Genomic DNA, 12,747 nt, shown 5'->3' with positions numbered 1-12,747 from the left:
AGATGATTCTTTTTAGCTACTCTTTGCTGGAAGGGTTTTGTTAATCTACCATCCACTTTAAAGCAACACAGAGGTATTTGATTGGGTTCAAGTCAGGGTGCATACTTGGTCTGATCCTAGGTTTCACTTTTTTCTTTTTTAAAAACTCTTACACGATTCTTTGGAGTATGTTTGATCAATGGCATGCTGGAAAATTCCTCTTCAGCTTCTTGAGACTTGCATTCATGGTGCCTTTATAAATGTCATCTTCCCTACACCTTTAGCGCTCATGCAGCCCCACAACAGCTCACTCCCTCCGTGTTTCATAGTTGGCACAACACAGTCACTGTGCTAGTCTCAGCCAGGTCCAATCTAAGGATGCAATATCCCATATGATCCAAAACAAAATTAATTTTCCTTTCATCAGATCAAAGACTGTTGCTAATATTAATCAATCTTCTTTTCATTTTCTTTAGAAATGTTTTATTTTACAGTTTTGTGTGATTGGTTTTCTTCTTTAATGTCATGCATAGAGGTCGACTTCATGCAATGTAGTTCACACTGTTTTAGCAGACACTGAAACACAAATTTTAATAGATAATTCTTGTTTCAATTCAGAAGCACTTTCTTGTCTGTTTTTCAATGAGAGGTTGCGTAAATACAGAATTGTCTGTTCCTGTACTTCCTAACCATGACTACACTGTGTTTTGGCTTACTTTATGTTCAGTAGCCTACTGATGCTTTTGTAACCTCGACTTTATTTTTGAAGTCACAATCTTCAAGTCAGGCAATTCTTTTCCATGTCAAGCCATGTTTCATCAGACACATCTTAGGCCAAAAAAGAAAGCTGTGGTGTTCTCAGATTATTTTATAACCTTCTTTCAAGCAATTGGCCTTTATTGGAAATCATAGATGTAATCATTTTTGGTGTGGTGCTCACAGGTGTACTCACTTTTGTTGCATTTTTTCCTTACAACATTCATTTCCAAACTAGTCTATCTACATTGTTATTGTGCTTGTTTTAAAATATAAATAAGATCAAATACCCTACACTGTAACTGAAAAAATAATGCAACTATTGAAAGATGATACAATTTTAAATCACTTAACATGTTAGTGATATTGACTGGGGTGCACTCAGTTTTACTATATACTGTATATACAGTAATAGATATTAAATTACAAAATTGTTGTATTGAATAACTGACATGAGACGACTTTCTATGAAATTAATTTAAAAAAAATACAATTTCTCTCTTTTCCATCTTAGACCCATATTTGTTGCAGTCCTAAATGATAGTAATGGCCAAATGTAAACAATTTCATGTCAGCTTAGCAAAAGGATAAGCTTACACGCTTTAGATAGTCTTGTTTTCTCTTAAAATGGTCTAAATGTTTTCCTTGGCTATCTTGTGTTAAACCACAAAGCAGAGTATTACCTAAAGATTGAACTGTCCATTTGCTGCAGAAAAAAAAAACCAAATATAGGCCATTGAAGTGGAAAATCAAACAAAATGATCTAATACCTTGTTGCCTTGTTGGATCTATCCCACTTGACAATAAAGCTTGGTTTCCTGGGACACCACCAAGTGCCTAAACACCAGATAAATGAGTTAGCAACATCAAAACAACGCATAAAACCTTCTAGACACAGAACTATTAAATACTACATAGTATATTATTATACAGTATGTACATGATACATAATGAACTGAAAAATCTATTTTTTCTTATTACATAGCTATACCTTTACAAAGTAAAATTAGAAATGTAAAGCATGCATTTCTTACTTTGTAATAGTACAAGGCATAAATAAACAGAACGTTCAAAAGCAATAGTTCTCTAAGTATAAACAGGTAAGACATACTGGGGGTCAGATGTAAGCACACGTGAAAGCAAAATTTTGGGTACTATTATTTTTGGTTTACAGAGTACTTTTATTATAGCAGGTAGTGGTCCACTTCAGTCAACCCTAAAAAAGGCAAAGTTTGAATGATGCTGAGACTATTACATAGTAATAAAAAAAACTTCAACATGGCCAGATCTCAATACTAGCATCATTGAGTTTCACTTAAACAAAATCAAAAAACATTTGACAAAATTGAATAGTACATTATTAACATTTATTTATTTATTTATTTATTTATTTATTTAAGTAAAGGCACCACAATAATGTAAATTTGATAGCCAGTCCTATTGAATAATAACACATTTCTCCTTAAACACTCCTCTCATACTAAATATATTTAATACAGCATATATTCATAATCATTGCATTATATAGCCTTTTCACAGATGAAATAAGGGGGATTTTTAAACAAGCCAACATACAAAACATATCTGGTCTGGATGTAGTAATCAATTAGCTAAAGTATTCTCAAAAAACATATATATATATAAGTAACAGTAACTATGGCAATATACTGTTAATGTATATTAATATAGTCACTATCTGGCATTGGTATTGTACAAACACATGACAAAACACCTTAGGATCCTAGCTGGCAAACCCAAAGGCAGACACGCGGTTAGGTGGGAGTCCTCCTGGCCATGTCCAGCCACTCGGTTTCTCAGCAATGAGGATTCTGCACGTCAGATTGTCCTCAGGGAACTGCGCCACATGGCCATAGTGCCGTAACTGATGCTCCTTCACAGTGAAGGTAACGTGCCTCATTTGGGACTCCATGAGCAATCACTCATTTGACACAAAGTAAAAGCAGTTGTACCCAAGCATTCTCCAAAGAGACACAGTACTGAAGGAGTCCAGTCTTCATTTCAGGTCAAAGGAAAGCATCCATGTCTCGCAACCATATAGCAAAACAGGAAGCATCAGGACTCTAATGACTTGGACCTTCGACCTCTTACAAAGATACCGAAAGCACCATAAAACCCTTTCCAGCCACTCTTATGACTCTAACCTTAAATTCAGGAACTATTACAATTATTTTGCCTTTAACACTAGAATTACCAGAGTCTACGAAAAAACTCGTAGATCCGGCCCACCTTAAAACCGTTCTCACCTCTCTTTTGTCTTCTAAATGTGCCGATTAAGACGAGCCAGCAAGCAGCCGGCTATTCCATCCCCCACCGTCGCAGAACGTTCACTAAGTTTTCCCAGCTCATGCCTTTTTTGATTGTCTGGGAGTGACTGAACTGCTAGAGTTTTAGAGTGGAAATAATAGATCATTATTTGGAACACACACATTTCATGTGTGTTCCGTTTCTACAGTAATCTGTGTAAACACATTTTTAAAACAGAAACATTTTTCATATTTTAGTAGTAAATGACAAAATGTAGGCATAAACTATATAATATATGAAGCCTTAAGTCCAAAGATCAAGTAAACACTTTCATAAAAGGTTAAAGAAAAATCAACAGTTTCCTTAGAGTAATGGTAAGATTTGCTGACTTGTAATCAAACGTCCCTGGTGTAATCAAGAGTCCCCGGTTCGATCCCAACTTCCTCCTGTATTTGCTGTTTTCAGTAATGAGCTGCTGTTATTGTTAATATTATACAGTACACACATACACTTGGTTTGCGTCTGTAACACATGGTGTACATTTATAGGACTTGTAAAAGTTTCTGTTTTTTTTTTCACATTTATTCTCTCTAAATCACGATCATGATACATACTAAGTCGCGGATAGTTGACACAGACTGCTCAGCCAATCAGCGCGCAGCAGGCCTGTTGCACCTTACAGATCTGAGTTCGATTCCCCGCTGGAAAGAAAGTGTTATTTTTTTTTTTTTTTAACCATATAAAGTGGTATGCACTGTCAGTCAGTCAGATCGTTGTAGTTTCATGTGGGACGCTCCTTTTAAAATATTATTTTTAACAATTGAGACTGCAATTAACATGAACAAGTGTCTTTATAACTGTTATTATATAATATATATAAAAACAGCTAAGGGTATAGATAAATAGCTATAGCGCACCTTTATTTGTTCCAAATAAATAACATGCGAGCTGATTTATTTACTTATCTTTCTACAGCATAAAGTCACACGTGAACTGCAGAGCTTCCTCTGTTTGATCGTCAAGAGCATGCTCACAAATTACACGTGTAATGCCACGAAAAATACCTGCTGACACTTTAGTACGCGAGCAACGGTACGAGAATGCAGTTAGACTTTTTTGGGGCACATACTCCACGCTAGTGTTTAGATCTGGACGGTGTAGCGTTGGTGAGCTCTGTAAGCCGTGCTGTTTCTTTGAAGGACAGGTGTGGGGAGGCCTTCTGTTTTCTCCGATCTGAGTTCACCTCTGTTATTGCGCGTCTTTATTTGAAAACAGCAGTGTTAGATCGGGGCGAGCGTCAACACTAACTTTGACAAGCACTATAAATCTACAGCGGTTGTTACAGACGTAAATCAAATGTATGTTTTTATTGTATAATATTAACAATAACAGCAGCTCTCTACTCAAAACGGTAAACTTGAGAAACTGCTAGCATTGAACCGAGAAGCTCTTGATTGGGAGTCAGCAGTTGTGTGTGGGAACTGTTAACATTTGAATCTGATGATTGTATATAAGACCGTGTCAGAACTTGTGTGCGAACGAGACTGGGAAAACTGTGGACATGGATGTGAGTGGTGTGTGTGACTGAGAATGACTGGTGTGAAGCCTGAAGTCCAAATATCAAATAAACACTTTCACAAGTACAAGTATAACAGAACAATTGCGCTTTTATTCAAGAATATAACTAAAGAAAAAAGAAAGCAGGTTGCGGTAAGTAGTTGATGCGACAGCTTGCGTGGTGCAATGCTAAGAACTGCTGACTCCCAATCAAGAGCTTCTGGGTTCGATGCTGGCAGTTTCTCAAGTTTGCCGTTTTGAGTAGAGAGCTGCTATTATTGTTAATATTATACAATAAAAACATTCATTTGATTTACGTCTGTAACAACCACTGTAAATTTATAGTGCTTGTCAAATTTAGCGTTCACGCTCGCCCCGATCTGACACTGCTGTTTTCAAATAAAGACGCGCTATAACAGAGGTGAACTCAGATCGGAGAAAACAGAAGCCATCCCCGCAAGAAACGTCCCCTCACATATAAGAACAACGCAGCTGCACCAGGCGTAAAGGCGAAAGTCCGGCGTCATCCTGCCAATTACCTGTCCTTCAAAGAAACAGCACGGCTTACAGAGCTCGCCAACGCTACACCGTCCAGATCTAAACACTAGTAAAACTAAAAAAAAGACGCTAACTTTGACAAGTACTATACATTTACAGTGGCTGTTACAGACGCAAATCAAATGTATGCTTTTATTGTATAATATTAACAATAAGAACAGCTTACTACTCAAAACGTTTATTTTGGAAGACATTAAGACTCGAACTCAGAACCTTATGAGTTGGAGTCGGCAGCTCTAACCAGTATACTACCCAAGAAGGCAGGACAGCAAGTAGCACTAACCTGGTTTCTTTTTCTTCGGTTAAAGCCTTAGAAAAAAGCACATTTGTTCTGTTATACTTTTATCTTTTGTGAAAGTGTATAAAGATATTTGGAATTCAGGCTTCACACATTATACACTTCATGCCTACATTTTGTCAATTATTACTAAAACATGAAAAACGTTTCTGTTTTAACGATGTGTTTACTGTGCATAGATCGTTGTAGACACGGAACACACATGAAATGCAAGTGTTCCAAATAACGATATAGTATTTATAAAAGGTGTCATTTTGCATGACTTCTCACTCTATACAGCTCTAAACAACTGACAAGTAGGTAAGCAGACTTGAGCTGAGAAAACTGTGTGCTGGTGGGGGGATGTGATAGCAGACTGCTTGCTGTTGGCTGCTTATCAACACATTTAAAGGACAAAAGACGCTGACGGAGAAGTGCAAAGTGTTTTAAGGTGGGACAGATCTACAAGTTTTTTCGTAGGCTCTGGTAATTCTAGTGTTAAGACTCTGGTGCAACTTTTGATACAAATAGCCACAGAATTCTGTTGGAAAGCCTGGATAACATAGCTGGACTTTTAAACACTTTGTAACAGTTGTCACATGTGTCTGGTGTCATTGTCTGGCTGTACCTTTTCATCATTACAGTAAAGTATCTATACAGGCATTAGAATCCTATGGTTCAACTAGAAAGGAGCACCTGACTCGGAAGACCAATAAAAACTAATAGAGGAGGGGCTGGCCATACCTAAAAAGGTGAAGATGCAGTAGTAAAGGAGAGGGGAGAAGAGAGGCAAGGAACAGCAGCAGACAGAAAGTTGTGAATATTACAGAGAAAGTTATGCTGCCCACAGAAGGAAGCAGGTGAACCTGGTGTGTTCATTAATGGAAGGCAAGATGACTTAGCAACAGAGGATCCTTTTACCATTTTTTAGAGAACATGGGAGAGGGCCAGACATACTTGTCTAAGGAGGAGGTGTGAGATAGATATTTCACAGTATTGAGGTATGGCTTGGCATGACCCTCCCAATAACAGACATTTAAAAACAAAAAAAAAAAAAAAAACAGCATTTCTACTGATGGACATTCAAAAGATGTTATTTTTCGCTCTTAGTTAATCCTTTATAATTGTTATGAGTATATTCATGTTTTATTAGTGTAGTATTTTGTATTATAATCCATCAATGTGGGGGGTGTATTGCAAAATGGGATTTATGTAAATGGATGATTTATTAGTTTGTAGTAACAATTTTATGTCACTCTTACATTCTGCTTCTGTTGGTGTGTCCTGTACTTGTTGTGTAAATAGTAGGGAAGTAATTCACGCGCAACATTATTTTTTCTTTTTGCTACTGCTATAGGTAGTGAAATACGAGAATTTTTAACCTTATGTTTTATACAGAATGAAAGAAAAATGTTTGACATAATAGACAGTTAATGGTGACTACCGTATATACTCACGTATAAGTCGGGTCTTGAAACCTGAAAAATCGATCATAAAATCAGGCCCCAACTTATACACCCGTTCAAAACTGTGAAACTTAATTATTTTAATTTTTTTTTTACATCTTCGTGCCTCCTCCAATCTCGCATCAGTTCCTCAGACGCCTCAAATTTTGTTGCTGCAGTGCAGTTACCAATTTCTTTTGCTACAACGACGTTTAATTTAAAACCAGCTTCATATTTTCTTCTGATCAAATGCTCCATCATAGATAAGGGATGCTCTTACAGTAAAGGTGTATGAGGGTATGAGATACAAAAAACACAAATCAGTTCAAACGTTGGTTCAGAATAGTTTGGGTATTACCGTGTGGTCACGTAGGCACAATAGAGAGAAAGAGAGATAGAGTTTAGGAGCACGCACTGATACAGCGCATTGCTGACCCACATAGAAAAAAAAAGCAGTGTGCTCTGTGGTCACTCTCTCAGGTGGACGTTACAATATCATAATCCCTTGTACCAATAGTGTGAGTTTTCCGCATTCGATTTATACGACCGACATTATAAAATACCAGAAATTATACTGTAAAATCAAGACCCAACTTATCCACGAGTATATACGGTAGTTCTATCCAACAACAAAAAATGTAAATACATTCCACGGAAAAAAAAAAAACTTAATTCTTTTGTAATTTTTGTTACATAATCTACATGTCTGTTATCTGTGGTAAAAATGTGCAAAGTGTGTGCATTTTTTGTTCAGTAATACTAACAACAAAACTATATTGAATATCAACAGGGCATATGTCATTCCCACAATACAATGCTTTTCGATTGAAGATGAGGCACATGACCAATGGATAGAGAGACAAAGGTGGATGTTCAATTGAAACTTTATTTTTGGAGTATTACTTTAATGGTTTACTTTTCACTTATCAAATCATTTTCAAAATATTCTGTAGGACAAAGTGGACATTGGCAATTTTGATTGGTTTTTAGTGATATATAAGGCATGTTAAGATAGCAGATTTAACTGGGATGCAGAAATTTAGCTGCACACCCCCTTCCTTGCATTCCAGAGTAAATGGCTGAACTGCATCTCGACCATTATCAGACCTGTACTTCATCTGTTATCAAAGGCATAAAGTTGAGCTAACACCTTTGCAGAGGCTCTTTCAGACAAAAAAGTGCCCAAATGGACATTGATCTTAGGTTTGTAGCTGAAAACTGAACTCGGGCTATATGTGTTGAACAAAAAACTGGAAGTGACTTTGATCTAATTACCTGAGGTTGTACCTTCTTTCAAAAACTATCTGCACTCATCACTTGTTACTCTCTGAAACTTAAAAGCTGCAAAACTGTCTTTAGGGACCATTCCAGCAGCTCCGTGTATGACTTTATCTTTCTACCTTTTTCTCTATTTTACTGTTCATTCCTACCACTTTCTTTTATGTGGACTCATTCCCTGGACACTTTTTACTACTTGGACATGGATTTTTACACACTGAGACTCGTTTATTCAAGTAGTCAACTTCAAGCGCTAAAAACAAATGCCCACGCCGGTGTGGTTCCCTATTTACATGATGAGGTAAGAAGACGGTATCGTGGCAGCAGAGCCGGCGCTAAGATAAAAGCCAAGCGTCTAATGAGAAAGTGGCGCTACAAACCTTCGGTGCCTTCTGTGATCCTGGGAAATGTGAACTCACTACCAAATAAGATTGATGAACTGGCAGCACTGGTGAAAAATGTCAGGACCTACAGAGAATGCAGTTTGTTGTGTTTTTGTGAAACGTGGCTATCAACTAACATCCCAGATGCTAACGTGGAGCTACCCGGGTTTAGCACAGTTAGAGCGGAAAGCAGATCATAACCTGGTTCTGCTTCAGCCTCACTACAAACCAAGAGTGAGGGAGCTACTTACAACCACATGCTCATTCAGGAAGTGGTCCCCTGAGGCAGAGCAGGCTCTGAGAGACTGCTTTGGAACTACGGACTGGGATATCCTGCAGGGATCACATAGTGAGAACATTGAGGAGGTTGTTGACTGCACTACTGACTACATCAACTTCTGTATGGACATTGTAGTTCAAGTAAGAACAGTACGCTGCTATGCTAACAACAAGCCATGGATTACAAATGACATCAAGGGCCTTTTGAACCAGAAGAAAAGGGCTTTTAAAGGCGGTGATCAGCATGAGCTCAAGTGCGTGCAGAAGGAACTCCGAGTCCAGCTCAGGGCGGCAAAGGAGCAGTACAGGAGAAAGCTGGAGCAGAAGTTGCAGAATAACAGCATGAAGGAAGTGTGGGATGGGATGAAGATCATCACTGGCTACAGCTCGAAGCGGGGTGCCACCATCGAGAGAGACGTGGAGAGAGCAAACCAGATGAACAACTTCTTTAGCAGGTTTGACCATCCTAACCCACTCTCACCTCAGAGTACTGCACCCTCCACCCATCCTTCTGCTGATACCAGCATAGGAGGGAGTTTCCCCCCACCCACAATTACAGCAGCCCAGGTAAGCAGAGAGCTGAGGAGACTTCGTGCCAGCAAAGCAGCGGGTCCAGATGGAGTATCGCCATGACTGCTGAAGGTCTGTGCGTTGGAGCTGGGGAGTCCTCTACAGCACATCTTCAACCTGAGCCTGGAACAAGGGAGAGTCCCGAGGCTTTGGAAAACATCTTGCATCACCCCAGTCCCAAAGGTATCACATCCTTGTGAGCTGAATGACTTCCGGCCTGTCGCTCTGACGTCGCATGTGATGAAGACCATGGAGCGGCTGCTGCTTCACCGCCTGAGGCCACAGGTCCGCCACGCACTTGACCATCTGCAGTTCGCATACCAGGAGAAGGTGGGAGCTGAGGATGCCATCATCTATATGCTACACTGATCCCTCTCACACTTGGACAGAGGTAGTGGTACTGTAAGAATTATGTTTCTGGACGTCTCTAGCACCTTCAACACCATCCAGCCTCGGCTCCTTAGGGACAAGCTGACAGAGATGGGAGTAGATTCATACCTGGTGGCATGGATCGTGGACTATCTTAAAGACAGACCTCAGTATGTGCGTCTTGGGAACTGCAGGTCTGACATTGTGGTCAGTAACACAGGAGTGCCGCAGGGGACTGTACTTTCTCCAGTTCTGTTCAGCCTATATACATTGGACGTCCAATACAACTTGGAGTCCTGCCACGTGCAAAAGTTCGCTGACGACTTCTGCATCAGGAGTGGGCAGGAGGAGGAGTATAGGAACCTAATCAAGGACTTTGTTAAATGGTGCGACTCAAACCACCTACAACTGAACACCAGCGAAACCAAGGAGCTGGTGGTGGATTTTAGGAGGACCAGGCCCCTCATGGACCCCGTGATCATCAGAGGTGACTGTGTGCAGAGGGTGCAGACCTATAAATACCTGGGAGTACAGCTGGATGATAAATTGGACTGGACTGCCAATATTGATGCTCTGTGTAAGAAAGGACAGAGCTGACTATACTTCCTTAGAAGGCTGGCATCCTTCAACATCAGCAATAAGATGCTGTAGATGTTCTATCAGACGGTTGTGGTGAGCACCCTCTTGTACGCTGTGGTGTGCTGGGGAGGCAGCATAAAAAAGAAGGACGCCTCATGCCTGGACAAACTGGCGAGGAAAGCAGGCTCTATTGTAGGCACAGAGCTGGACAGTGTGACATCCGTGGCAGAGCGATGGGCACTGAGCAGGCTCCTGTCAATCATGGAGAATCCACTGCATCCACTAAACAGTATCATCTCCAGACAGTGGAGCAGCTTCAGCGACAGACTTCTGTCACTGTCCTGCTCCACTAACAGACTGAGGAGATCATTCCTCCCCCCACACTATGCGACTCTTCAATTCCACCCGGGGGGGGGGGGGGGGAAACGTAAACATTATACAAAGATATTGTCTGTCTGTTATACCTGCATTGTTATCACTCTTTAATTTATTATTGTTCCTTATCAGTATGCTGCTGCTGGAGTATGTGAATTTCCCGTTGGGATTAATAAAGTATCTATCTATCTATCTATCTATGAAAGCAGACAGTCCACTATTTTTGGGTTAGCTGAAAGCCGATAAGTTGCTCTCTCTTTGAGGGAGTGTAAAGCTAACAATCTGTAATATTTGTAAAATATATAAGCTGTGTACTAATAAGCTGCGTACTCTCTGTGGAGCAAACAGCTCACAGACTTTCTTTGGCCTGGACGATGCTCTCCATAGAGCCTTGGAGCTGGATGTCCTGAACTCTAAGATGCAAAATGCCAAGCCAAGCTCTGTGCCAATAATTGAGCCCTGTCTGAGAACACAGAAAAAGAAGATGCAGATGAGACAACAATTAACTTAACAGCAAGTTGAGAAATGTAGCATCACAGCACACCACAGGACCACATAGCAAACATAAAGAGTGCACTCCAACACAAAAATGTCCTCCACTTGAACATGGAGCAACAACAGAAACAACTCCACAAAACATTGAATAACATCATTAAAGACGGAATCATAAAACTGTTTATCTGGGCCAAGAAAATTTAAACTCCAAATAGTTTGCAAATGGCCATAGTCTTCTGTTTTATATGTTTGTCTATCTCGTCTGTCTTGTGTCCTGTCTTCTATGTCAATATATAGTATATACAGTTATCATGCTTCTATAATCCTTGTATTTATCAAAAAAGTGTACAGTAATCCCTCGCTACTTCGCGGTTCACTTTTCGCGGATTTACGACTTCGCGGGTTTTTAAATACAAGTGATTGCCCGCCTATCGCGGAAGTTATGTTCCAGACCCATCAGCAACAGGAGAAAATCCGCGATATAGAAAGACCATATAAATAAACATTTTTATAGTTTAAGCCTTAAAATACCCATCCCACATGCTTTAAACACTTGTAAATTTATAAAACACACTTTGTTAACACATATGATATGTGGATGTCGGGCTAAGGATATGAGTAACATCTCACTATTATAAAACATTTTAACTTCACGCAAGACAAGACAGTGAGACAGGAAAATAGGTGATGTACACCTAAAAGCCTGATTGTACAGGCTTTTAAATTATTGACACGCAGAGCGACAAGCAGCACAAAGCCAGCACAAAGTCCACTTCTCCTTAGTGTTCATTCAGCTCCCCACCCCCTTGACAATGCGAAGTGGCAGGAGCGTACTGCGCTTCCGGGGAGGGGGGGTTTGAGCGAAGGTGCGTTCAGCTCTCACACACCCACACACACTCCTCCTCCTTCCAAACGGGCAGAGCGACAAGCAGGCATTTTGGCAGAAGCAGCACAAAGTCCATTTCTGCTCAGCGTGAGTTCAGCTGCCCCCCCTTCACAAAGCGAGTGCAGACACATTGACGTATGATCGCTGCGTGCATTGTGCAGTGTTGGTCTGAGGTGTTTAATAATGTAGAAAGTGTTTAAGAGCATAGGAAGTGTTTATAAGAGTGTGGGAAAGGTTAACAAGAGAGCGAGAAAGGTTTATAAGAGTGTGGGAAGGGTTTATAAAGCCTTAAAATATGTATAAATAATAAAATAAATATAGGTCGCTACTTCGCAGATTTTCACCTATCGCGGGGGGCTCTGGAACGTAACCCCCGCGATAGGTGAGGGATTACTGTATTATTCTGTTTCTTAAAATGAATGTGCTTCAATTACCTTGATAATAAGTTTAACGGCCAGAGACTCTCCCCCTACACAGAAAGGAAAGGAAAACCTTACCAAATTATTTAAATAGTTAACCTGCATTGCCAAAGGCAAAATTTATAATTAACTAATTCAGTAATCTATTAATCTTTTTCCTATAGTACAACCTCACTCTTAGTTGGTAGTAGGTTAGTTGTAGTTGGTTAGTGTAACATAGTGCCTATAAAGTTTGACTGCAGTTACTAATTGTTCTGTCTGTATATTGTGACTTGGG

General features: G+C 39.8%; 1 protein-coding gene across 6 annotated transcripts in view; it reads right to left on the bottom strand.

Moving 5' to 3' along the window:
* Positions 1 to 12,747, bottom strand: part of ssbp2b (single stranded DNA binding protein 2b) — a 761,138-nt gene that overhangs the window by 139,541 nt on the left and 608,850 nt on the right. For all 6 annotated transcript variants that reach the window (XR_007935389.1, XM_051929625.1, XM_051929622.1 and 3 more), the window contains one exon: positions 1,506 to 1,572. Coding sequence is in view for 5 of the 6 variants with exons in the window: in XM_051929625.1 (XP_051785585.1) it covers positions 1,506 to 1,572 (67 nt within the window). In the remaining variant the exon portion in view is untranslated. The remainder of the gene's footprint in view (positions 1 to 1,505; positions 1,573 to 12,747) is intronic.

The sequence above is a fragment of the Erpetoichthys calabaricus genome, chromosome 7 (genome assembly GCF_900747795.2).
Source record: "Erpetoichthys calabaricus chromosome 7, fErpCal1.3, whole genome shotgun sequence".
Lineage (NCBI taxonomy): Eukaryota > Metazoa > Chordata > Cladistia > Polypteriformes > Polypteridae > Erpetoichthys > Erpetoichthys calabaricus.
This window is presented reverse-complemented; position numbering and strand designations above follow the sequence as displayed.